General features: G+C 51.6%; 1 protein-coding gene across 1 annotated transcript; it reads right to left on the bottom strand.

Moving 5' to 3' along the window:
* Positions 1-218: 218 nt before the first annotated feature.
* C19H4orf50 (chromosome 19 C4orf50 homolog) lies at positions 219-27,096 on the bottom strand. The gene is made up of 5 exons (XM_077136362.1): positions 25,800-27,096; positions 22,025-22,163; positions 6,668-6,797; positions 4,727-4,854; positions 219-2,704 (listed from the first exon to the last, which is right to left on the bottom strand). Exons 1-5 carry the CDS (start codon positions 26,060-26,062, stop codon positions 260-262), a joined length of 3,105 nt encoding a protein of 1,034 aa, XP_076992477.1. The 5' UTR covers positions 26,063-27,096; the 3' UTR covers positions 219-259.
* Positions 27,097-27,359: the final 263 nt, after the last annotated feature.

The raw sequence follows: 27,359 nt of genomic DNA, 5'->3' as shown, positions 1-27,359 counted from the left end.
CAGGCTCAGGTCTCGCGTGGTTGGTGGGAAAGGAGACGCTGGAGCAGCACTGCCTTGGGTCCAGTCTCTTAATTCCCCTGTGCCTATTTTCTCATCTGCTGGGTGCAGATGGTAAATTGGGCTTGTTGGTTGGATTAAATGAATTAATGGAGGTGAAACATCAGAATACTAATAGAAGAAAAAGAGTGGGAGACTCTAACAACATTAGAACAGGGGCGGCGCTGTGCAAGGCTAGCAAGTAGGATTCTTAAGCAGCTATTCAGTGCCAACCTACCTGGGGGTCCCAGCTTGGAGACCACAGAGCCTGCCCTCGCTCCTCTCTTCCCAAAGGCACTTTGTTGACTCCTGCTCCATGGACATTTTCTTGCAGAGCATTGGATGCGTCAGCATTTCTCCAGGTCAGTGGTGAAGCCATAGGATCAGTGGAGTGTCGGGAACTCTCCATGCACAAGGAAGGGCCCATCTGGCCTCCTCCCAGGGCCAGCTCCTCCTGCAAAGACAGCCCTGGGGCTCTTGTAATCAGTTGTCCTGAAAGTGGAAGTACCTGCACCGCCTTGCCTATGGAGGTTGCCTTGTCCAAAGCAGACTTAGCTTCGCCCTGGAGGTGCCTCTCTCCTCTCACCAAACGCACCGCGTCTGCGCTCAACTCCAGCGCAACTTTGCTCTCCAGGACGCGAATCCTGCGTAGGAGGCGTCCATTCTCCCCACTCAGGCCCTGGATCATGTCTTCGAGTCCCAACACTATATCCTTTATCAGCTCTTTATAACTGAGCCCAAGCTCTGAAACCAGCGCCTTGAGCTTCCGGTTTTCCAGGGTGACATGCTCCGTCACCCCCTTGGAATTCCCAAAGTTCTCAGACATCGCTTTCTGCATCCGGCCCAGATTCCCTTTCAGTTTCTCGTTTTCCTCTTCCAGCTCCAAAATTTTGTGGTAACTTTTCCTGTTGCAGTCCTCAAGGTCAGAAATGACCTGCAAGTACTGGTCCACCTCCGTCTTTAAATGAGTCACGTCCCCTACCAGCCTCGCGTGCTCCTGTTCAAGGGTGGACAGTCTTTCCTTGTTTCTCTCTCTCTCTCTTTCCAGAACACGAATTTTCTTGTGGCATCTCTCATGATCTCCCCGAAGTTTGGCATTATCAAGTAGAACTTTGCTTCTCTCTTCTTTCAGTTCAGAAATGAGCTGCCCAAACCTTCTCTTCACTCTCCCCAGGGCCCCCAGTGGCTGGGGAAGCTGACCCAGGACCAGCTCTGAGGGTCTGGCGGGGTAGCTCATTCCATCCAAATGGGGCTCCATCCCTGGAAGATCTCCTCTGGGCCCCAGGGCCTCGGCCTTTCCAGGTCTAACAATTTCATCCGTCTTCCTAGGCTCTGCCTGCTCAGCAGAATGACTATCCAAATCAAGGTTTGTGAAACCTTCTTTAGAATAAGCGTTCTCGTGGCTGTGCCATTTCCGAGCAAAGCTCCAATTCTCTCCCACCAGCAGGGAAGTTTTCCATCTGCGCTCCACATTTCCAGGTTGTAGGATTGATACATGCTGGAAACAAGCTTCCATCTCCTTTTCAAATTCTTCTATTTTGACTGCATACCTGCCATTTCCTTTGCTGGGAGCCCAGAGTGTCCTGGCGGGGTCACCAGCCTCAGCTGAGGCCAGTCCTGGCCTCGGTGGCGAGCCTCCCTCTTCCACTGAGAACCACATCTCCTTGTCCTTGCATCCCTTGACAGCAGACTCCTCCAGGACACTCCTGGACCCTTCTTGGTGCAAGATCTTCTCCTCCTCCCCTTCCTGCCCTTGGACCACAGGATTTTCTTCTAGAAGAAGCACAGCCTTTTCCAACCCCAGGTGCTGCATGGCCTCCTGGGCCTGAACTCCTCCCCGTAGGGCTCTGTCTTGCTCTGCAGAGACCTGCCGGCCTGCCGGTGGAGGCCCTGTGGCCTCGCGACCCCTGGGGAAGGCGGCTGGGAGGACCTCTTCCTCCTGCTCTGACGAGTGTGCTCCCTGGGGGTCCCAGATACCTGGTCCTCCTCTTCTCCCCCTGCTTAGGGCTTCGGGGACCGCTGTGGCCACTGAGGTCTCCCCCTGCAAAAGAGGCATTGGCAGCTCGCGACTGGGCCAGGGGCGAAAAGCAGCAGCCGGGGTCTCTGAAGCCCCGTCCTCGTTCTGTTTGCCCTCTGGGGCCCTTGCACCATCCTCCAGGCTCAGGTCCTCAGGGCTTTCCTGACTCAGCCCGCACCTGGCACCGAGGCCGTCCTCCTTCCTGCCCGAAGTCCTCCTCTTCCTCTGCTCCTCCACTCTCCACCCCGGGACTCCACTTTCCTCCATCAAAGTCTCTTCCCATCCCCTGGGCCCTTTCCCTGGGAGCTTTGGGTGGACGGAAGGTGGGCAGCTCATCATCCGGCGGCAATCCCAGCAGGGCTGTCCTGTGGCTTGGGAGGCGTCCAGCAGCTCTTGGATTTGGGGTTCTTCTGGGGACGCCTCCCAGAGAGTGTGCAGTGGCAGAGCAGCAGGACCCCAGGCCAGCCCTTGGAGATGGAATGTGGACATCTGCATCAAAGCAAAGGACTCCTGAGCTGGGGCGGCTGCTGGCCCCCGCTCTGACAGGCAGGCCAGGTCCACGGGGTGGACTGTCCCGTCCAGGCCCTGCCCTGAGGAGCAGCCACAGAGAAGAAGAATCTGCTCATCCAAGCTGGGCTCAGCTGGCGTAAGCTGCAGATGGAAAGAGAAAAGAAGATGTGAAGCAGCTCTCCTCCTTCACTGATGCCTCCTCGTCTCTCGGGCCTCATTTCCTGAAGTTCTCTGCTGAGCTTCCTCACCCAGCCATGCAGGCCTCTGGCTCTCCCACGCATAGGCCAAAGCTGCCACCACCCCAGGCCTTTGCACTGCTCTTCCCTCTGCTCGGAATATCCTTTCTCTAGAGACCCTCATGAGAGTCACTCCTGTCTTGATTCAAATGTTCCTTCCTCACACAGGCTTCCCCTGACCACTGTCCAGCACCCTCTGTCTACTGCCCTACTTTCTCTTCCTTCATAGCACCTTCTAGGGATGAGGCTTGACTCACAGGATAAGACCTGTGTCCCATCAGTACGGAGGGGACCTGGGACTGGGTGGCCTTGCAGGGGCTCTGGGAGCCAGTAAATTGCACTGCAGTACAGGGTTGGGGGCAGCAGGGCCACTGAAGCATGGAAGGGGCTTTCTTTATGGGGCAGAGAGGAGAACTCCCAGCAGCTGCACCTTCTGGCTGTGTGACTATGAGCCAGCCACTCAACCTCTCTGTGCCTCCATTTCTCCTCCATAAAATGAGATAATATATCGTCCGCCCTAAAGGGCCAGTGAAAGGATTACATACATGTGGCCCCAGAAACAAACAGCAAAAAAACAAAAAAACTTAAAACCATGTTATTGGCTATTATTCCGATTTTCCTAAGGTTATGGATTGATTGATGCATCCATCACAGTCACACTCAAGTCCTAACCCCAGTTCTGTGGATGTGACCCCAGCTTGAAGCCCGTTAGTAAAGGTGGATCAGGGGAGCCTCAATCCAATATGCCTGGAGTCCTGGTAAGAAGAGGAAATCTGGACACAGAAGCAGTAGGAGACAGAGACAGAGAGCCCCATGATTGAGGGGACCTGGGGGATGGAGTACCCACAAGCCAGCACCAGAACGCTACTTCCAGACTGTGGAGAAAGCCAGAGCCTGCCAACACCTCGACTTTGGACTTGCAGCCCCCCAAACTATGAGAAAATGACTTCCTGTTGTTTAGGCAACCAGTGTTTGGGGTTTGCCACAGCAGCCATGGCAGACAGACACCTGACATCTGAGACAGACGTACAAGGTGTGCATCAATACAGAATAGGCACCAGATGTCATTCTCTAATTCTGAATTTAGAAATTTAGAGAGCAGACGTTTCTTCTCCCCGTGCCCAAAGGAAACAAAAAAGAGAGCTAGTGCACCATCACTGGGCCACATGGCAATTCATGACTAACAGGGAGGTTCACAAAGCTCGCGCGCATGTGTGATATCATGGGCTCAGGTGTGGGAGATCACATGACCCAGACCCACCCCGGGGCCTTTGCATGGCTGTGCTTGGCTTCCCGCCTGCCCTCTGCCCTGCGCAGCCCTGCTTTCCTGTCTGTGTGAGCTTGTGGGCTCCCACTGCCAGAGGAGGCTTTGCCCTCAATCACAGTCCATGCTCGGAACACAGGGGCCCAGAACGCGGCAGAGGTGAATGAAGAAACAGCTGAGGTCCCTGGTTTAAAGCCATTGCGCCAAGTCAGGACTAGCACACCTAACTTTAGTCCACACACAGCTTTGCTCTTTAGAGGAAAGCAGAAGCTCAGACAGCGCCAGGGCAGGTGAGTGGGGACCCTGGGCTCCTGGGACCACCCCCTGGGGCCTTGGGACTCACAAGCAGCTCTTGGAACCTCAGCTCCCACCTTCTAGAATGGGGTAGTAGCACCAGCCCCCTAGGTGGGGTGAGCGGGAGTTTCATGAGAGAAAGTACATCTAGGGACCCGGGCACACAGCTGGGGCTCCCTTCCTTTCCCGCACCACTGACTGCCCCAGTTCTTGGGCTATTCCATCGCCTCAATCCTCCCACTTGGCCATTTCCAGAACTGTCTTCCTGACTGAGCTTTTTTCCTTCTTCTGCCCTTGCGGCGGGGCCCCCACCTGTCCGTGCACACCCAGGGCGGCTCAGAGCAGCTGACGACCTGCATGTGGCCTCACCTGGTCCCACTCAGGTCCCGCGAGGGCTCCCAGGAGCTCGCCTGTGGTCTCCAGGCCTGGTGCCCAGACAGAGGGGCCTTGCCCATCTGGGGTGCAGGTCTGGGTGCTGGGCGCCTCCGAGGGCTGGCCTGGGCAGTGACAGATCCAGGGTTAGAGTCCATCCAAGAAGCTTATTTTGATTGCGTCTAGCATCCACGTGCGTGACCTGTCATTAAACACGGTGGCACTTCGCCCCAGCTTTGCAGCTCTCAGAGCCGGCCTGTGACCACGCCCCTCTATCAGATGGGGAAACCAAGGCTCAGAGACGTGCAGTGACCGCCACCCAACAGGGAGTGGGACAGCATTCCAAAGCCACATCCCAGTGACCACAGAGCTTGGAGCTCGGGGAACCCACGCTGACCCTAGGAGCCTCGGCGTCCCCACCTGTCAGGCGGTACCTCATCCCCCACCCTCCATCCCAGGTCAGGATGGCTGGCACGTGGGTGAAGAAACTAATGCTCCACAGGATTGAGAAAGCCTTCTTGACCAAAAGGGGGAAGAGAGAAATGAGACTAAATAAAGTCTCAGTGGCTGAGAGATTTTAAACAGAGTCAAGAGGTTATCCTGGAGGTTATTCTTATGCATTATATAGATATCCCTTTTTAGTTTATGGTGTATTGGGGTGGCTGGAGGGAAGTACCTGAAACTGTTGAGCTGTGTTCCAGTAGCCTTGATTCTTGAAGATGATTGCACAACTATATAGCTTTTATAATGTGACTGTGTGATTGTGAAAACCTTGCGTCTGGTGCTCCTTTTATCCAGGGTGTGGACAGAGGAGTAATAAAATAAGGATAAATAAATAAATAAATAATGGGGGGCATAAGGGGTAAAATAAATTGAGTAGATTGAACTACTAGTGGTCAATGAGAGGAGGGTTAAGGGTCGGGGGTTTATGGGTATTTTCTTTTTATTTATTTTTCTGGAATGATACAAATGTTCTAAATATGATCATGGTGATAAACACACAACTATGTGATGACACTGTCAGCCACTGATGGTGCACCATGTATGGACTATATGTGTGTGAAGATTTCACAATAAAAATATAATTAAAAAAAAATAGGAACAAATGCTTACTTACACTCTGCAGCCAGAAAGGCTCATGATCAGAGGTTAGCAAATGCACCCTTCCCCTCCAAGGACAAATCTGACCTTGGTTAGGTTTGAAGCTCTGCTCCTCTGGGAATGGGACACAGGGGGAGGCTGGCTGTGATACTTTAGGATATAAATGACAACGCCTCCTCATCCTCATTCGGAACAGCTTGCGGGCTCGGAGGCCCGTAAGCAACCAGGAAGCCCAGTGCGGGCAGTGGCTTTGTGGCTTTCCTGTGTGCAGAGGCTCTTCTAGCCAGGCTTGGCCCTAGCAGGGAGGCTGGAAGCTGGGCTTGAGGCTGTTATAGGTGATATTGGTTTCCATTAGGGACAAGTTAGGGACCAAGGGTTCTAAGCCCCTGTACCTGCCAGGTGTGTTGCCTTCCCTCGCACCTGGGCTCACATGGGAGATACAACAGCTCCTGGTCATGGTCTTCTGCAAAGACAACCCTCTGAGAGACCGACCTGCTGGCCCCTGCTGGCCTGCTGGCCCTGGCTGGCACCCTTCCGAGTACCAAGGGGTCCTGAAGTAGTTGTGTGAGTCTAAATGTCCACTTAAACCTAAGTGAAAGGGCCCCTTGTGGGTGTTGGAGACTCTAAGCCCAGCTCTGCCCTGGGCCAGCTGTGTGACACTGAGCAAGTGATGGCACCTCTCTGAGCCTCAGTTTCCCATCTGTAGAGTGGGGAAACCAGGACCAGGCATCATCGGGACATGGCATGAACTGAGTGAGCTCACCCAGCCTCGGCGCCTGGATCCGGCAGCATCCATGCTAGCATCCCCACCCCTGGAGCACTGAGCAGCCCACGCACCTGCTGAGATGCTGGCTCCCCTGACCTCGCTGGGCCCGATGGAGGCTTGCTGGCCTTGGCTTCTGCAGGGAGCTGGTACCTCCTTCCTTGGAAGGGGCAGGAATTCATCCTGAACACGGCTCAGCTCATCCTTAAGAAAAAAGAAATCAAAGGGGCAGTGAGCAGCAGTGGCTAATGGGTGCTTGCCAACGCCCTGCCCATGGGTCCCTCCCAGCGAGCCAGGGAGCCAGGGCGGGTGCCAGGTCCAGTGCCCCTGGGCCACCAGGCCAAATCGTCCCCATTAGCACATGACAATAAGGAGCAGCATTCAGTCCCTGGAGGAGTCTGTCTGTCCAGCAAGAATGAACCTGGTCTCCCTGCAGATAACATGGAAACTCCCACCCAATCCCCTCCCCGCCTCTGTGCCGAAGCTTCCCTGTATCCTGCCAGGGTGGGGGGTGGTGATAAGCCCGCCAGGCTGGGCAGTCCTTTCCCTCAGCTGTCAGCAAGTCCCAAATGCTACGACCAGAGGTCGCTGGGCAGCATGCCTGACCCTCGGCCTCTCTCCCAAAGGCAGAGTCTGGAGGAGAAGCTTCTGGAAGCTGAGCGACTTCCTAAGATCTTCATTTAGAGACTCCTGGGAAAACATCAGCTATAACCCACTGTCCCCAGATGACTTAAGGTCACTACCTTGGGGAGCCTGACCCCCAAGCCCCAGTGCAGGAATGGGGTGCCCGCTGCCCGCTGCTCCCACTACTTGTATCACCTGTGTTCTAGCCAGGGCTGCCTGCTTACCACCCTGCCCCTCACCCGCCCAGGGGTTCCTTTCGGGAGAGAACTTGGCTTCATTTTTGCCTCGGCCCTCCCCCTTAGCCTGGCGCCCAGTAGGTGCTTAGCAGACATTTGATGTTGGGGTGGACAGATGTAACCTGCAGAAAAGCAGACATTTTAGATGTCCTGGAGCATTTGTTCAACAAACATTTGTTAGGCCCTTACTATGTGCCAGGCACTGCTCTAGGCAAGGGGGATACAGAGACAGGTAAATGTCTGTTGCAGCCGCACTTGCTCCCCAGCACTCACCTTCTCTGAGCAGACCCCTGTCCCGACTGCACTGCTGGCTGGTTCTCGGGATTTCCCTCCCATCCTTCTAGAAACAGCCCGGGGAAACCTCCCTAAAATGCACCCTCCGATCCATTAGGTCTCCCTTGGCACCCCTCCAGCAATGAGATCCAATTCAAATGAAATCCAGCTGCAGAGGCCATTGCTGGGCGCCGTCCATCATCCTCACCCCTGCACAGGCCTCCAGGCCAGTCCCAACCCAGCCACATTCTCCCCGATGCTTGGTCATCATCTTTCTCAGCAACGCTTTCCTGCCTCTCCTTTCCATCCCCCCCTCCCCTGCCCCACTCAGCATCAAGTGACGGACAAATGGAAACTGGGTCAGGTTGCTCTCCTGTTTCTAACCCTTTGGCACCTACAGCTGCAGTGAGAGATAACCCCCCACCCGGCTTCCCCACCCCTTTGCACACTCAGTGCCTGACCAGGCCACCTCTGCCTGGCTCACCTACTCCCCTTCCAGGCCTGAGCTTGAAGGCCAGTTCTGTAACCACGTCCAGATCAAGACCCTGTGACCCACTCTCTGCTCCTAACACTCCAGGTGTGCCACCTTCTGTTTCTCTGTGTGATGGGTTGTGTAATATTCATTCTCCACCCAGACCCAGGGCTCTCAACCCTGGCCACACCTGGAAATTACCTGGATGCTTTTTAATAGGTACAACGCAAGAGCCGCACCCCATATCCATCAAAGCCAGTGGGGCCTGGGCATTTTGTTCTAAGGGCCCCTGCTCTGATTTCTGGCGGGCCTGGCTGACCCCACTCCAGATGCCCAGGGGCTCCCAACCCCTCTCTATTTAGTCCCCACCCTATTGGAGCTAAACATTCTTAGCAGCAGAAAGGAAGAGTCAGAAATTCCAAGAAGTGAGGCCAAGGAAGAGAAAGAAGTTGAAGGAAAGAGAAAGGAATAGATCAAAAGAAAAGAAAGGCTGGGGATAGGAGTGCCCCAGGCCACTGTCCCTATCTTAAGAAGACAGAAACAGTCACCATTGTCATTCTATGTATCACTCTCTGGATTCTGTTACAAGACCCAGGTAGTCACCAATTCAATTCAACTCTGTAATCGACCCTGTCCTGGGGGCCGGGAACACAGCAATGGACCAGACACACCAGCTCCCCTGGAAGCTGGCATCAGTGAGGACACGCTACCCTGAAATTTTGCCCACAGTCTAGTTTAGGACATCATTTCAGAGGTGATAAAACCAATATTCAGAGAGGGAGAGTGATTTATCCAAGGTCATACATCAAATCGGTGGGAGGACAAGACCAGAGCACATCTCCAAACTTTATCCAGAACTTTCTCTTCGCCTTCCTGCACCACTCTGCTCAACCTTGTCAGTCTTTCAGCACTCAAGGAAGCATCTTCCTGCAACTTTGTCTTGTTTTAGCTTCAATATGTAATTCTTTTGAAAGATAAAGATAAACAAGAGGAAGAAAATAACAAGGAATACAATGATACCCAGACACTCACTATGAGCGTGTTAGAAGCGATCCTTCCAGGCTCTTTTCTATGCATACATGTTCAAATTGTGGCAAACTTCAGTTTATACAAAATTTCAATTTTTGCTTTGTGTATTTTTCATTTAGCATTACAGAAGGACCGTTTCTCCAAAACAGTTCTTCTGCAGTAGGATTTTAAAGCGCTGGCCAATATTCTCTAATATAAGTTGAGCCTTGGGTTACCCAACCATTTCCTTTTATATATACATCTGTATGCATAAGTTGTTCCCAGTTTTTACAAACTACAGGCAACACTGAGGCAGACATCAGCATACATGACTATCTGCACTCTTGTACTTACTTCCTTTGGAGATGCCCTCGGCAGCCAATGGCTGAGTCACTGCATAGAGGCTTCTAAGGCATCTACCCTGACCACCTGTCTCTTCTCCCAAAAGCATGTGCCCACCCACATCTCCAGTGACCTTCAGGGAGCCCTCCCCTTCTCCCCACCTTCCACAACAGCTGGTCCTTCTAATGTTTGGCAAACAGAGAAGGAAATGGAATCTTGAGGTCGCGCTTCTCTGTAGACATTTCAAAACTAAGGGCACAGACCTTTTGCACAGTTAAGATCACTGGCCTTTGGCATTTCTTTGTATATTATACATATGCTCATGGCTTTTGCCTGTTTTGAAGCTTATTTTTGACAGCACTGACATTGTTCTTAGAGCTCCTGCCTGCTGCCAGAGTGAGTGACAAATGTGTAATAGCAGTTCTGCACCAACAGAAGCGAGAGCGAGGGGCTGCCTTGAACTAACAGGGAAAAGACGGGTGGTGTCCTTGCCACCAGGGGTCGCTCGACCCACACTGCCTGGCAGTGGCGGGAGGAGGCGGGCATTTCTACCTCTCGGGTCACCTGCAGCAGCGCTGCTGGCAGCTCTGGGATGACGGCCGGCCGGGCACCTACAGTTGTCGGCACGAGGCTTACAGGCCTGGCAGACCTTGCAAACCACGGCCCTTTTCGCTTCCTTTCATCCAGGATAGTTATTTCTCTGGCCTTGACAGAAAACCCAAACTCTTCACCTGGTCAAAGTCCACTCTGGCAGTGGCCCATTCCTCCCAGTACTGGGTTCCAAGCATCTTGTTTTTTGCGCGGCACGTGATTTCTCTGAACCATGGGGTTGGGGACAGGGGGCTGTCCCCTGACCTGGCTACCTGCCACCTCCCAGCATAATGAGTTTCTCTGTAGAAAGTGCTTTGTGAGTATGAAGCAAATAAAGGCTATTCTCATGTCCAGACCGCCTTCATAACTCATACCTGGACTCCCAGATAGTATTGTTATAACCAAGGGGTAGTTAAATGTGCCTTACTTCAGATTCTGCTTCTTTCACTTCATTGGACAAGTTTTTTACTTTCTGCTTCAGTTTCCCCATCTGCAAAGTGAGAATCAATCATTCTACTCCCTCGGAAGCTTGTTGTGGGGGATGTGTGCTGGTTTGAAACTGTTATGTACCCCAGAAAAGCCATATTCTTTTAATCCAATCTGGCAGGCACAGGCCTATTGTTTGGGTGGTACCTTTTGATTAGGTTGTTTCCATGGAGATGCCACCCACCCAATTGTAGGTGGGACCTTTTTATTAGATGGAGATGTGACCCTGCCCACCAGGATGGGTCTTTATCCTTTTATTGGAGCCCTGTGTGAAGAGAATAAAAGGCAGAAAACAGAGAGAGAGCTCAGAGCCGACACTGACAGAAGAGAGATGAAACCAAGTGACACAAACATTTGGAGATGTTAAGCAAAGAGATGAAATCCAGAGGCTGCCCTGAAGAAGCTAAGTGAGGATCCACAGATGCTTAGAGAGAAAGCCACTGGAATCAGAAGCTGAAAGCAACAAACTGGAAGCAAAGACCAGCAGCCGTCAGCCACATGCCTTCCCAGCTGACAGAGGTGTTCCAGATGCCGGCAGACTTTCCTCAAAGTCAAGGCATCTCTCTCTGGATGCCTTAATTTGGACATTTTCACAGTCTTAGAACCATACATTTGAAACCTAATAAATCCCCTTTATAAAAGCCAATCCGTTTCTGGTATATTGCATTCTGGCAGCTTTAGCAAACCAAAATAGGAGGTAACACATTCCTATTCCAGGCACGCCATGAGCATTTGTTAGATTTTGCAGTGATTTTGTCTCCATGGCACACACACTTGGGGTCCGGCCAGCTCCCTCGTAGCCCAGTATGCCTGATTTCTATGCCCCACTTGACAGCATTATTTGGAGGCAGTCCCTTTGGCTGGAAGTTTCCATTTCCCATGGGCAGTAGCGCAGATAACCTCTTCCAGTCATTCATTCATTTATTCACTTGCTCTCCAACCATTTCACAGCCCACAGCCAGGCACTGGGGCCTCGACCTGAACCAGACCCAGTTGGCAATAATGAGGAGATGCAGCTGGAGCAGAGAGAAGGGCATGGAGCGAGGGGAGAGGGCACTGAGCCAGGGCAGCAGGGGCCTCAGATGCTGTGGTAGGAGCTCAGATGTGGTCCTGAAGGCCACAGGGACCCCCAGGTCTCTCGAGGGCATTCCCCGGAGGTTGGTACAATTTCCCAGGGTCACAGCCCCTCTGAAGACACACTGACAGTTCTGGGTTCTCCTTCTGGAACATCACACTCCAGCCATGCTCACAAACCTGCGTGGGGTTGCATAGATGCCTCAAGGCCTGGGAGTCACATCCACAGGCCCCGAGCTTCCCGCACTTCTGGACCAAGACCCTGAAGGGGGGGTACCTGGCTTTGCAATTTTCAACAGGTTCAGCATTTTAATGTTTAAAATCTCAAGTTGCACCCACCCTCGGGGCCGGCCACTGGCTAGAACTCACATCCCTCCAGGGACCCTGTCAGGAGGCTCTCTTCCACTCTAGGTGGCCCTTTTCAACTCTGCCATGCTCCCATCTGGGCCGCCAGCTGCCCTGGGAGAGAAGGACAGCACCTGCCCTGGGAGAGGAGAACGGCACCTCTGTGGTCCCCTGTGAACTCAGGTCCAACTTCCATTCCAAACACCAGAGGCCTCCTTTCCCTGCCCTTTCCTCTGTCCCCAGCCCTGCCACCAGGTTCTGTGCACAGGGGTCTCATCTCACCCACTCCCAGCCCTGTGCTGAGCTCAGGCCTAAGGTAAGCGTCAATGCCGATAAAAATCAATTATTGATTCACTGACCAGTATCTACAGAGGGGCAGGGCCTGGAGTTTGCAGCACAGGCACAGAGTCAGACCACCGCAGATCCATTCCTGGTCCCACTGGCCTGATAGCTGCCTGCCCCTGGGCAGGTCACTAACAGCTCCAGGACCCCACTTCCTCACCTGTGGAATGGGGATAAAAACGGGACCTCTCTCTGAAGGTTGTCGAGGGATTGTATGAGCTGGCAATGGACGTAAAGGTTTCAAAATAGTGCTTGGCACAAAGACATGCTCAGTGAATGCACTCTGATTACTAGTTATTACTCATCTCCCCAGCAAAGCCTGTGAAGGAGCACATGTTTCCTGCCGCCAAGGAGCCCACAGGGCTCGTGGAACCAGCTTCGACTGAGCACCGTCCTCTTGCTTGGTCCTCACAACTGTCTTTCTGTGGCAGAACTTGAGTCTCTGTTTTACCCATGGGGAAACTGAGGCACAAAGGAACAAAGTGACTTGCAGATCCCACAGCCCCCAGAGTCAGGGCAGGGATGTGGGGCATGAACAGTCAGACTGCAGAGCCCAATTGTTGTCTGCACATCCCCTGCCCACCTGTCCATGTCCACCTGCTCTCTGCCACCTGCCCATGCCCAGTGCCCTCTGCCTACCTGCCCATCCCCACCTGCTCTCTGCCACTTGCCCATGCCCACCTACTCTCTGCCACCTGCTCTCTGCCTACCTTCTCTCTGCCACCTGCCCATGCCCAGTGCCCTCTGTCCACCTGCCCTCTACCCACCTGTTCTCTGCTACCTGCCCATGCCCACCTGCTTTCTGCCACCTGCCCTCTGCCCACCTGCTCTCTGCCACCTGCCCATGCCCAGTGCCCTCTGCCCACCTGCCCATCCCCACCTGCTCTCTGCCACTTGCCCATGCCCATCTGCTCTCTGCCACCTGCCCATGCCCAGTGCCCTCTGCCCACCTGCCCATCCCCACCTGCTCTCTGCCACCTGCCCTCTGCCCACCTGCCCTCTAAACATGTGGGCTCTGTCTAGACATATGGCCACACCTTCCAACTACGTGGTCCCTGTCTCTGTACCCTTGGCCACGTGTTCACCATCTATGTCCCCTCTGTCCACACGCCCTCTGTCAACCTGGAGCCCACCCAGATGAGGGCTCCTTAGGCCCTACCCTTCCCCACCTTGGAGGCCAGTTAAAGCCTGGATTTGACAAGAAGCTGGTTGCCATAGTGTCAAGGCCCCCTCCAATGGGCAACTCATTAGCAAGCAGGTCAAAACCCCCACCTCCTCCAGAAGGCAGAGCAAGCAGATGCAAGAAGTTCACCAACCAGGTTAAAATGAACATCCACTGAGGGCCAGCCCGAGCCCCTTGCTAATTAAAACTCCACCAGGCTCTTCACGGCCCACCTCTGAGACTGCTGGAAGCCCGCGTCACTGACTGCGCAGGGATAGCGTACACTGAAGAGTGGCCCATATTCCCCAAACCTTTTCTCCATCTCTAAATCGCCTTCATATTCGCTCGCTTTCTGGCTTTTCACTCCGATGCAGCTAGGTAGATAACAGGTGGTGCTCTCCCAGCACCCAGGGGAAATCCACTGAAGTGAAAGCACGTTCCGAGTTCACAGCGGTCGTATAGGAGGCCTGAACACACATCTTCTGATTCTCAGCCTCAAGGATTGAAAACAGTCTAACACTCCACACAGGTGGTTCTTGGCTCCATCAGTAAAAAAAAATCAGCCATATCTTCTGTCCTCCTTCCCTTCATCTGATAAATATTCACTGAACACCTCTGGTTGTCACTTATACTCAGGGGTGCACTCTGCAAACACTGCTGAGAAGGCAGAGAGGACTCAGACCCAGCGCCTGCCCTTGGGAAACTCCATCAAGGCCTGACCACACTGAGTGATAAAGGTCATGACTGGGCAAGCCCAGGGGCTGGGAGAGTATGGAAGAGGGCCCTGGGGCCAGGGAGTACCCCTGAAGGGGGAAGTGCTGCCCCCTCTCACTGGGAGGGCTGCTCCCAGATGCATGAGCAACCCAAACTGCTTTTGGAAAGTCCTAAACCAGGAGGCTGGGGTGGATATGAAGAAAAAGGCAGAAGGTGGAATTAAATCCAGGCTCTTGCTCCTTTTAGCTGTGTGACCTTGGACAGGATACTACACCTCTGTGCCCTCTACTTCCTCATCTTAGAAGCAGACAAGATGACACCTACCTGGCAGCAGGTAGGATTAAGTGAGTAACACGTGTGTGTGCATCTCCTAGCACAGTAAGAAATGTCACTTCCTTCCTTCCATCCCACTTCCCACTCCTTGGTCTCCTGCTAGCTAGTAGGGGTCTCACCTACTTCACTTGCCCCAACAAGCCCATCTTGGCAACCAGGTAGAGGTCCTTAGTCCTCAGCAAAGAGAACCACACTCATGGCAGCCCTTCCCAGAAGGCCATGGCAACTCATTGAGAAAGCCCCTCAGCCCACAGCCCATCCACACTTAAACTACTCCATCCAAGGATAAGCCCTCAAGAAAAACAAACATAAAGCTAAGGAAGATTAAATTACAATGTAAATAGTGTGGATGACTTTTCCCAACATTCCGCTAAATGAGTACAAGCCCAGGAACAGGTGATGATGAAAATGGTGGTGGTGATGGTGATATGATGATGGTGATGGTGATGGTGATGATGATGGTGAAGATGGTGGTGATGGTCGTGATGGTGGTGGTGTTGGTGAGGATGATGGTAGTAATGATGGTGATGATGGTGATGATGGTAGTGATGGTGGTGATGGTGGTGATGACAGTGATGGTGGTAGTGATGGTGGTGATGATGGTGATGATGGTAGTGACGATGGTGATGGTGGTGATGATGGTGATGATGGTAGTGATGGTGGTGATGATGGTGATGATGGTAGTGATGGTGGTGATGATGGTGATGATGATGGCAATGATGGTGGTGATGACGGTGATGGTGGTAGTGATGGTGGTGATGATGGTGATGATGGTAGTGACGATGGTGATGGTGGTGATGATAGTGATGATGGTGATGGTGATGATGGTGGTGATGATGGTGATGGTCGTGATGATGGTAGTGATGGTGGTGGTGATGGTGAGGATGATGGTAGTAATGATGGTGATAATGGTGGTGATGGTGGTAATAATGATGGTGATAATGATGTTGGTGGTAATAAAATCTAAACGTTATTGATCATGTACTATATATCAAGCTCTATGCTAAAAGTAGCTTTACAAGGATTTTCTCATTTAATTCTCACGACCACTGTAGGAAGTAGGTCCCAGCACTATTTCTGTTTTCCACTTGGGAACACCAAAGCACAGAGAGGTTCAGTAACCTGCCCAAAGGTATTGCGCAGGTAAGAGGTAGCGTTGTTATCTCTATCCACTTGGGTTCCCCCTGCCTCTGGCAGTGTGAGCATCTCCCCACAACGTTCATGGCTCATCTGTTTTACGATCAGTACTTTCTATTCCACAGGCCCCTACACAGGAGCCCCTTGCTTCTCTGCTACTCAGGCCATCTTCCAATGCTAGAGGGAAAACTGGCAAGGAACCATACTTTATGGGCAATTTAGAGAATTTGCAGAAGGAATGTGACTGCGCACAGCTGCCCCCAGTGCAGTGCTGCAAGCATGAGCTCCGTGCGAGAGTGGAAGGGGGAGGCTGGAGTATTGGGACTTATAAAAGACAAAGCACGAAACATTGAGAAGGTCAGTTATTGAGAAGGGGCTTATGAACTAAACAGTGTTTGGTCTACTGAATCCAGTCATTGATGCCACTCCCAACTCCTAAAAACAGCCCAGGGCAGCAGGTTGGCATCTTGTCTATAGTCTGGCCCATCCACTGCTGGTCCTGATACTCCATAACTGGGTGACTGTGGTGAAGTTACTTAGCCTCTCTGAAACTCAGCATCTACACCTATTCTGGGGGTGGGGGGTATTAGCACCTGGCTCGTCAGGCTGTTATGAGGATTAAATGAGAAACACATACAAAATGTTAGCAGGTGCCTCTTAAATATTTACGCACTTATTCTTTTTTTCAGATAACCATTTTGAAGAAATAGCAAGCAGCAGCATATGGGATGGCTAGAGAGATTGGGAGAACAAGGATTTAAGCCAACAATGTAAATAAAAGTAATAGGAAACTTTAAGAAAGGCTTCCAAATTACAGTTTCTAGCTATGCACAATTTATTTTCCAAAATAAATTGCTCCAATAAAGAACAAATATTCGTTCATGTTTTCCTTTTATCTGATGAACACTGCCAAGGAAGAATGAATGGGAAATGCAGAAAAATGACAATGGGAGGGTGAAGTAGTAAGAAGGTAAAATATGAACTCAGATAAAGTCATCATATTTAAATAATCCAGCCAGATACAGTTCATTATCCTGAGAGAATGTAGAGTATTGAAGTTTCAAGTTAATTTGCTATGGATTCTCTGGGTCCAAAGATAAATTAGATTTTTTTTTTTTTTTGGTAATTAGCAGTCATCTTTGGGCTCAGAATGCTCAATGATTCTTCCTGAAATGCAAATTGACCCAAAGGGGAAAAGCACAGATTTTGATCACCTTGAGGGAGTTGAGTTAAGTCTTTCTCTCCAGGGAGGTAGCCTGACTCAGAAGAAATAATGCACTTAGATTCATAGCAGCTCTGGCTCAAATTCCAGCTCCATCTCTTCCCTGCTGTGTGTCAACAGGCAAATTCTTTGCCTCTCTGAACCTCCATTTCCTTGAATGTGGAGCGGTGGGGTACTCAGGGTACCTGCCCCACAGTCTTCATGAGAATTAAATGAAACAATTCCTTATAAAAATAGAGCACCAGAGGCAGGAATGTAGGACGTGAGTTTTTGTTCTTCCATCAGTCAAATGAATAAAGCACCAGTCTGTCCTGACTTCCAGAGCTTAAGAAACTTGCCCCAAATCACACAGCTGGTAAATACAGGAGCTAGAATGGGACTCTACCCTGTGTGTATGGTTTCTACTACACAGTCCCAGCACTGCCTGTGCCCTGCTCCAGGGGGCTGCAGCTACAAAGACCAATCAAACCTGGATGCCACCCTCAAGGAACTCACACGTAATGAAGGAGGATTGAAGATGCACACAGAACTACAATGCAGGTTGCCGCTGACACCGTTGGCACTGCAAGGGAGGTGGAAGAAGGAGGAATCGCTTTTGGTGGGGAAGGGATGGATCAGGAAGATTTCATGGGTACCTAAATTGACATAGTATTGCACACAGAATATCTCAGTGAGCACAGGGCCTGGCAGGGAATAGCAACTCATTAAATGTTGAGTAGATGGAGGGACAGAAGAGAACAGGGGACAAGGACTGAAAGGTTGGCTGACTAGTGAGTTGTTGGATAGGTGGATGGATGGACAGGCAGATGGAAAAGTGCAGGGAAGATGATGGAAGATGGAAAATGGATAGGTGGGTAGACAAGTGGATGGACAAGTGAGTGGATGGGTGGGGTGGACAAGCAGATGGAAGGATGAACAGGAAGAAGATACAGGATAGGTGAACAAGTACATGGATGGATGAATGGATGGAAGGGCATGTAATTAGTTGGTAGGTGAGCAGGTGGACAGATGGGTAGTGGAGTGAGTGTGTAGATGAATGGATGAAAATGCATGGGTGAGTAGATGGATGGAATGAAGGATAAAAGGATGGATAGTTGGTTGGATGCATGGACGGATGGATGGATGGATGGATGGATGGATGAAATGAAGGACAAAAGGATGGATAGATGGATGGATGAAATGAAGAATGGACGGATGGAATGAAGGATAGAAGGATGGCTGGCTGGATGGATTAATGGATGAGGTTGGCTGGGTTGGCTGGGTAGATGAAGAAGAAGACTGGGTAAAGTGGCTGCAAGACAAAAAGTGAAAATCACTCCTGCCATGGATTCTGGCTTACCAGGCTACAGCCACCAGCAGGGACCACCCTGCACTCTCTCTTCCTGGCAGCCTTGGCTCTTAGCTCTTCTCTTAGGCTCCTGTTTTGCTCGGTGAGGTCCTCCACCTGGCCCGACAAGCTGATCTCCGACAGCTTCAGCTCATAGATGCAGCAGCGCAGCTCCTCCAGCTCCCAGCGGAGACAGCTCTCCGTGGCGCGCTGCTGCCTCAGCCTGCGCACCGCTTCTTCCCTCTCACGCTCACCGCGCTCAGCTCTCTCCTGCAGGGTGCGCAGCTCCGCCGCCTCCTCGAGTGTGCCCCGGGGAACGACCTGGACCTCTGTGACGGGGCCGCACGACCCGGGGCCGCCCCGGACCGCGGCATCGAGCTCGGCCAGCAGGAGGCCGGCGGCACGGCAGAGGCGCCGCACGTCCCGCTCCAGCCACTGCACCTGCGCCCGCAGCTCGCGCTCCTGCTCTCGCACCAGGTCTAGCTGGCGCCGCTGGCTCCTCCGGCAGCGCTCCAGGGCCGCCACGTGTCGCCCCAGCGCCTCGTCCTTGCGCCACAGCCGCTCCCGCAGCCGCCGCAACCTCCACCTCTGCCGCCGGGCCGCTCTCTCCTCCTCCCGCACCTACAAGTTGGCGGTGGATGAGGGGGTTAGGAAGCCGGAAGGAGACACCATCACTCACGCTGATCCTGCCTTTAGTTCAAGTATTTTGTTCATCGTGGAGTTTTGTTTTTTGTGGAGTTTTTTTTTTTTTTTGCCTTAAATTATTCATATTAAATATGATGTATCTGGATTGCTGAGTTTGGGGCACCCCCTTAAATATTGCATGCAGGTGATGTCTGCCATGGTCACCTCACCCCAGCCCCGGCCTGGAGACCGGGGAAGAGAGCCCTGCAATGCAGATGGGCAGCACCCACGCACACCAGGAAGATGTTTGCCCCAAGCCCCAGTACCTCCCCATGGGTTTGTTAGCAGCTGCTGCCCGGAGCACACTGACCACCCTGCTTCCGCCCCCGCAGCTCCCAGGCCGCCCCATGCCGAATCACCTAAAAGGTTACTGCGCAGCCGGCCATGGGTCAGTCCGCGGGCCCTGGCCTCTGGCAGGTGGCTCAGGACCAGGGCCACAGCAGTGGTCATTACTGTGAGTCCTCCTTGGAGGCAGGTACCATTACCTTCCCCATAGGACACTCAGAAGTGACTTATACAAGAATCGAATTGCTAAAATCCACTGTGGTCAGGATGGGAAGCCCCAAAGAACCTGATTCAAGGCCACCTCTCCTTCCACTGGGCCATGTGACTATCCAGAGAGTATTTCTCCCCATTCATGAGCCCTCCTGGCCACCTCCAACATCACCCTAGACTGAGTATGCTAAAGGGACAAAGCTCTGCTAAAGAGAGGTCCTTGCCCAGGGCTCAGAATTAATTTAAGCAAATAAGGGGTCCTGTCTCCACATTAAGCTTGCTTTCCACGGAGAGCGCTGGCTGCCAGCAGCCCCTCTGCCACGCATGCTTGCAGAAGACAAAACAAACAAGCAAAGAACCAGTGTGAGAGAGGGAGCTGGGAACAGCCCAGGCTGGCTTTGGTGCAGTGCTTGTTCTGGGAGGAACGTGGGGCAGAGACTGACGTCCGAAGAAAATGGCCCTCAGTGTGCAGGATGGAGCAAATTCTGGAATCACCGCTGCCCAGTGCTTAGCCTCTACTACAGGCTTTGACTTTCAGGAGAACCTCAGGTTACAGAAATAAGGCATCTTTGTACCCAAATGCTTGCTGGGAACATTTACAGCAACCAAGTAAAACTGCCATTTGGTGAACATCGGGTACAAGAAGCTGAAGAAACTCATATGCACATTCCTACAAAATCTACCCCAAAGTGCAAGAGATTTAGGGTTGGGGGGTTGGAGGTTTGGGATTGGATTGTAGCTGGGCCAAGAGGTAGCCATGGTAGCCCCTGGACAAGCCCCCTTTCCACTTGGAACTTCTGCCTCGCATCTGCAAAATGGGGTTTCATGATGGTCCTTTCTCGGGGTGGTACAGATTGCACGGGCCCATGGTAAATAAGGAGGTGCATGTGCAAGAGTTTAGCACCCTCCTGTGGAAAGTGCCAGCCTGCAGTGCCTTTGGCCACCCCAAAGCAGCTCCCTTGCTTGTCACCTTTCCCCCCCTCGCCCTGCAAACACTGTGACTGTGGGGTTGCATCTGACCACCTTTGAATTCCTACATGTATGTAGGGCCTGGCTCAAAAACATGCTTGTTAAAGTACTTTCCATAGAGACTCTCCCATATAACACACTGGGCCTCATGTAAAACCTCCCATTGGGACACATGAAGCTGAGTGTCATGAACCAAGGAGGAGAATTAGCTCAAATTTCTGCTCCTCAAACCTACTGTAAAGGAGGAAAATTGCACTTGGATGTCTCCCCAGCATCTCAAAGACGGATTTCAATTTAATTGCTCTCCTCATCTTTCTCCCTCCTCCTCTGCCCCAGTCCTTCCAAACGTATTGGACGGCTTCGACTGGAAGAAACACACTTTACATCATCACGTCCCATCACGCATGTGCACACATGTGCAACCAAAACAGAAGCTCCTGAAACGGCACTCCCCTCTGCACCTGCCACGCCCTTTCCTATTCCAGTTCATTCTCTCACTGCTGGTTGAGACCCACGGAGCTGATTTCACAGCCCATGGATGGGTTGAAACCTGCAATTTGAAAATTGCCAGGCCACGCTGTGTGTAGCAACCACTGAACGCAGGGCACCTCGGGGGGCCTCCGTCTATCACACGCACCTCCCACAGAGTCTTGTGGTCTCTGCTTCTGAAGCATTTCATGGCTTACCTTCCAGCCCTCCTCCTCTTTCCCCTGGAATATCTCAGTGATGGCTATTAATTATAAAGCCGGTTGTCATTACTTAAATGTTATACCTATTAGCTCATTTAACACACACAATAATCCCGTGGGGTTTGGGACTGTATTATTCCCATTTCACGAGACCTCAAGAGGCCTAGAGAGGTTAAGTCTTTTGCCCTAGGTCACACAGCTAGTGACTGGTCGAGCTCCGTTTTGGCTCAGGCACCCTTAACTGCCCACTGTTCCCCCAAGCAGCACTCTCACCGGTCCCCCTCCCCACTGCCACCATCCCTTGTACCCATGCATGATATCCCCAAAATGACCAATTTACCCTTCCTTAAGTCCCCTAGAGCCCACTGTCTTCAGAAGTCGGTCCACGTGGTGGGGGACACAAGGCAAAGCCCTGGGGCTCTGTCCCTGCCCCTCCTGCCTCATGGCTACCCTCTCCCCACACCCCCCTCCATCCTCTGATCACACTTCCATGCCTTTCTTTACCCATGCCGCCACGCACATCTTCCATGCCCTCCCCTGCAGGTCCCAACTCGAATGGCCTCAGATCTCTGCAGCTTTCCTCGTCTCTCCTCGATTCTCCTCACTTCTCCCATGATGCCCCCGGATCTCCTTTGCAGCTTCTTGCACCCAGGGATGGAGACACTCGTTACCTTTCTGTCTCCACCGCCTGCATGTGCACAGCCTCGGGCCAGGCTGCTCACGCTGTGCTGACTTACCCCAGGCCCTGCAGCCACTGCATGCATCGTCAGAATTAGACAAGGTCCCCCCCTCATCCCCCCTAAATGGGCTCTCCCAGGCCTGCCATATACTGTCTCCACTCAGCTGCTTGTTCAAAACTCTCCTGGGATGAGAAATAAGTATTGGAAGGAAGAAGGAAGGCGGTACCCGGCTGGCGAGCTCCTCCTGCAGCGCTTCCAGCTGCTCCTGGGCTCGGAGGGAGGCAGTTCTCTCCTGGAAGATCTGGGTATTCAGCTGCTCCACCTTCTGGAGGAGGCTTTGCTCAGACAGTTCCAGCTCCTGAATTCTGCAGTGATGAAAGCATGAAGGTACATTCTTAGGATTTACTCAAACATGGCCTAAGGTTTGCACAGACACCAAGATTAACATTTTTTATCATTTGGTCTATTTGATATCCTGCGATATTTTGTACAACAGTCATACATATTCCTTTTAAAATGATCTAAGATATTTTGAAGACATCTTATGAGTAATAAGGCACCATGTATCAGGAATCTCAGGGTGTTCTCAGCCCTAAGCCAGTATCACGAATGCCAGTGATACCAACTCCAAGTGAAAGTATCTGTGTCATTTAATTAATCAATTAATCCCCACAATAGCACCAACCCACAGTGGGTTCTGTTAGCTCCACTTCACACATAAAGAAACTGGGGGGGGGGGGGATCAGAGAGGTCAAGCAATTTACCCAAGGCCACACAGCATTACAGCGTCCCTGCTGGCTGACTTCCAAACACATGCTCTTAACCTCAAGCTCCATTGCCTCCCATTTTGGCAACAGTCTTGGGAGTATATCCTATGGAAAATTCAATTATAAAAAAGTTTTCTGCAGTAACAGCAACAACAAACTAATCTCTGTATTATTTACAAGAGTGAGAATTTGGAAATTCAACTGTCTAGCAACTGGAAGGCTGGAGAAATGTTGTGCTTATGTCACAAGCAAAAGTAATTCCCAAACTGAAAGTGAGCTCTGATTGCAGCTCTGCAGATACTCATATGAAGGGAGGGCAGCCTGAAAAGAAAGCCTCTGCCCCTGGCTATACTGAGAGGAGGCACCACAAGACCTGCCTTTCTCTGCTTTTGTCGAGTTTCCAAGTCCGATTAATATGCCAATCTTGCCTCTATAATAAAAGAACACAATAAACATGAAAAAAGCATTCTCTTTCTATATGTACAGCTCTGCACCTCCTTCTTCCTTCACCTGCATCCATGTTGGATGACCTGCTCAACCAAGACAGAATCTGCTCCACTTAGTGAGGACCCAGCTCTGCCTCTTACCAGCCAAGTGACCACTATGACCCTCCATTTCTTTTTCTGTGAAATAGAGGTAATTGCACCTCATGCAGAGTTATTGTGAAGATTAAATAAAATGATACATTATTCTTATTAATATTAATAAAATCAGGAGCTCCATCTCCCTGGAGAAGTTCTTAGAAGTGACAGTGGGGAGCGTGCTATTTTGTGTGGTTTATAGAAAAGTTCCTTCCCCACTGAACCAGAGGAGCAGCTCAGGTTGATGAGTCAGAGAATCATGCTGAGTACCTTCTGATTGGTTATAAAACATGATGGGAACTGAAAGGGGTAAAGAAAAGCTTGCCTCTGAGGTAATATTTAATTCTGATATTTTCCCTACACTTAAACTAAGCAGAAAAGGCCTTATCTCATTGTGGTCAGCTGATCAACAACCTCCAAAGATACCCAGGTCCTCATCCCTGGAAACTGTGAAGGTTACAGCGAAGAGACTTTGCAGATTTGATGACACTAAGGATCTGGAGATGAGAGATGAATCTGGACTATCCCATATGGGCCCTCAATGCCGACCCAAGTGTCCCTATGAGACGCAGGAGGGAGGTTTGACTAAAGGAGAAGAAGACAACGTGACTGTGGAAGCAGGGTGCCCCACTGCTGGCTGTGAAAGTATAGGAAGGGGCCCTGGGCCAAGGAACACAGCCCAAGAAGATGGAGGAGGTGAGAACGGGGATGCTCCCCAAGAGCCTCTGAGAGGCACAGGACATCCTGATTTTTTCATCTAGAACATGAGGCTGATCACTGTTTTAAGGATGAACTACCTCAAGCCATGTAAAGCATGCAGAGTAAGCACGCAGTAAGTGTTTAGTTCTTCCATATCTTGTTATATTGGAAACGCATATGCAAAAATGATGTTATGAAGATAAGAGTGGGGTTTTCTTTCTCAATTTTTAACAATGCAGTTTCATTATTTTTATAATAAATAATCTTAAATTTCAACTCTTTAAGTGAAGTGAATGTATGCCACCACCCTTTTACCCTACCCCAGCCAGACCAAACCCATCGTGAAATTAGCCTAACATCAGACCCTGGCTTCAGCTTGTGGCCACTCCGAATAACGCAGAGCCTCAGTAACCTTGTCCCTAAAAGGGGCAAATAGCAATCCACATGTCATGGGGTTCTGGGGAGCAGAGATGGAGGCACGCGTGGGAGAGGTCGGCACTGCACACAGCAGGCACGCTGTAAATGTCAGCCCCCTTTCCTTCCCCACGCCTGGCCCTGTTCCTGCAGGATGGTGCACCTGTCTTCAAAGAGGACAGAGGAGAATGCACACAGCTCCCTACGGGCCAGGTGAGGGGCGCTCCAGGATGGCCCTGTCTTCATTCACAGGCCCTGGCTCTCCTCATGCCCTCCGTGGGTCCCCACTTCTCCTTGTTTATGGAGCCCCTGGGGCCGTCTGTCTCTCCCTCAAATGGAGGGGTCTCCTTTGGGAGGGGTTTCTCTGCCTGGGACAGACAGAGCCCCTTTCCACCCCCCCACCCCTGCCATTTCCCCAGGCCATTGACCATCTGGTTTACACTGCCAGTCTCTAGAAGAAGAAAAGAATGTACAACCATATGTGTTTACACTGCAAGCTGCTCCTGGAACCCCCTGACCCGGCCTTAGCCCCTGTTCTCAGTATGGGACTCTTGGCGGATAGGGGCAGGCTGCAGAATGAATGAATGAAGGATGAGTGAATGAATGAATGAACGATCACAGAGAGTAACAAAAGAATTTTTCTATGTGAATCCCTTCATGTGAAAAATTTTACAAAGAGAAAAGAAAGCAATTACATTTAAATGCATGTTTTGTGGCTTGACTTTATTGAAATGAAGGGCAATATAAGAAAATGAGGAAGTTCCAGAAAAATCCAAGATGCCTGGTTGCTGGGATATTGGTAAACCCATCAGAACCGATCTCAGTCACAAGTATACTACATTTCCAGGCTGGGCTTGTCATATATATACTGACCTAGGTATCAAAAAATCATCAGGAAAGAACATGGGCTCTAAAGAAATACTTGGATTCAAAGGGTCAATCTTGGGGACCATGGGACGCCTGGTCATGAAAACAGCCCATTCATGCCAGGGTGTTCAGCAGAGAGAACCAGATGCAGAGAAGCAGCTACCCCAAGATGCTGAAAGAGCTGAAAGGCCAGCTGGAGATGGCAGGCCACCCAAAGGCAAGCAGCTGCTGGAGGCCATTCTCCCCTGGGACTGAAGGGGCACCTCGGGAGGAGACAGTGACACAGGAGCCCAGGAGCCAAGCCACCGGGCAGGAGCTGGGACCACAGGAAAAACCGTGGCCGAGTTGCAGCCAGTCGGAGATGTTGCCTAAAGCACAAGAGAGGAGAAAAAACAGCCTGGCTTCTCCCTGCCTCCTTCCCTTTTGGAGCCTCAATGGCTGAAACCAGATAGAGGCAAGGAGCTTGGGAAACACAGTTTGCAGCCTCAGCCCCCAACAGAGTCTGTTTCCTCAGCTGTGAAAATGATCAGACACATCACCAGGATTTGTGGGGAGGGTAAACAACCAGCGCGTGAAAAGCTCAGGACCTCAGAAACGCCACTGCCTCCCCGGATGGGGCCAGGAGGCCTCCGGATTTGTTAAATGCACAGAGAAGTCAAAATGGTACGTCTACCTGCTCTTCATTCTGGACTCTGACGTCACGTGCTTGTCCACAGCTGCCGACGGCTTCTGCTCTGAGGATTCCAGCTGCCTCCAGAGAGAACCTGTGTCCCCGTCCGGGCTGCTGGCTGCCTCTTCCAGATGACACCCCTGCTCCTCGCTGCCCTCTTCGACATCCCGGAATAGCCAGGACGTGTCAATCTTCACGTCGACATTCATAAGCTCGAACCCGTCGCTGCTGGGGACTCGGATGACATAGCTGAAGCTCTTCTCCATCTATCCTTGAGGCGTCACCTCCATCGGCAACTATTTCACAGGTCAAGACTTAACGAAATTACAGTGAACTTGCAACACTGACTTTCTGGAGCCTTCGAGATGGCCGCTATTGCCTTGAGATTGTTCAGGAAAAGATCCCTTGAGGACAGCAAGGACAGGTGGATTATTTATGGGTGGGCGGCTTGGGTTTCCGTAGCACGAACATCATGCAACATGAATGAAAGCGGCTCGTTTTACTGCACACGCCAGCATGCCAGAACTCGCCCAAAGCCAAGAGTTGCAGAGAAGCACTTGGAATTAAATGCTTCATAACGCCTACAAAGAGGTAAAATAAGATTTCTGGGTGGGGCCATCCGAATTTTATAAATTCTCATAGGAAAGCACAAGTTTTCACCCTGTAGAGATTTTTTTTGAGTGTTGCAAACACTTATCAAGGCCCCAGAATTTTCTACAAAGGGGAGGGCAGAATCATGTTCTTCTGTGTTCCACCCACACTCTGCAGCCACCTCAATCTTTACAGGTCCAGCACTCCTAATACAGGTGGCCTTGCCATGTCCAGTTTCCAGATGATAAAATGGAAGCTCTGGGAGGTCAAGGAACTTGTCCAGGCCCCACAAATGGGAGGTGGCAGATTTGGGCTTCAAATCCACATCTGCCTGACTGCAAAACCTGAGTTAGGCTCTAGTAGGGGAGAGATAGCAACAGGCATGGAGTGCTCAAGTCTCCAAGGACAAGACAAGCAGGTCCCGTGGAGGGACCCAGAGACTGGAGAGGGAGCCCTGGGGGAGGAGGGGCCGAAGACCGCCCTGGGAGAGGCGGGCAGCCGGGACAAGGCCAGGAAACGTGGGCAGTCGCAGCTTGGCCAGAAGTGAGAAATGAGGGCGGAGGGCGGCTTTTGGGGTCCTATGGGTGCAGGCCTTGGGTGCCAGGATCAGGATTTTGGCATCTTTCCGTGGGCAACGAGGAGTCACTGAAGTTATTCGCATCCAGCCAGGGAAGTAGTCAAATATCAATCTGAGAGCCTGCACCCTGGGGTGGGGGGGGGTCGGGGGCCGAAGCACGTCCCCTAAAGAACACGTGCAAGTCCTAACTCCCATCCTGTGACTGTGACCGTATCTGTAAATCGGGTCTTTGGAGATGGGATTAAAATGAGACTGAGGTAGAGGGGGTGGCCTCATCCACTATGACTGGGGCCCTTAGAAGAAGAGGGAAATGTGAGCACAGGTTCATTAGCAGTGGGGAGATGGCCACGTGACGACAGAGGCGGAGACCGAAATCTGGGGACACCCAGGACTGC

This window comes from Tamandua tetradactyla, chromosome 19, assembly GCF_023851605.1.
Source record: "Tamandua tetradactyla isolate mTamTet1 chromosome 19, mTamTet1.pri, whole genome shotgun sequence".
Taxonomy (NCBI): Eukaryota; Metazoa; Chordata; class Mammalia; order Pilosa; family Myrmecophagidae; genus Tamandua; species Tamandua tetradactyla.
This window is presented reverse-complemented; position numbering and strand designations above follow the sequence as displayed.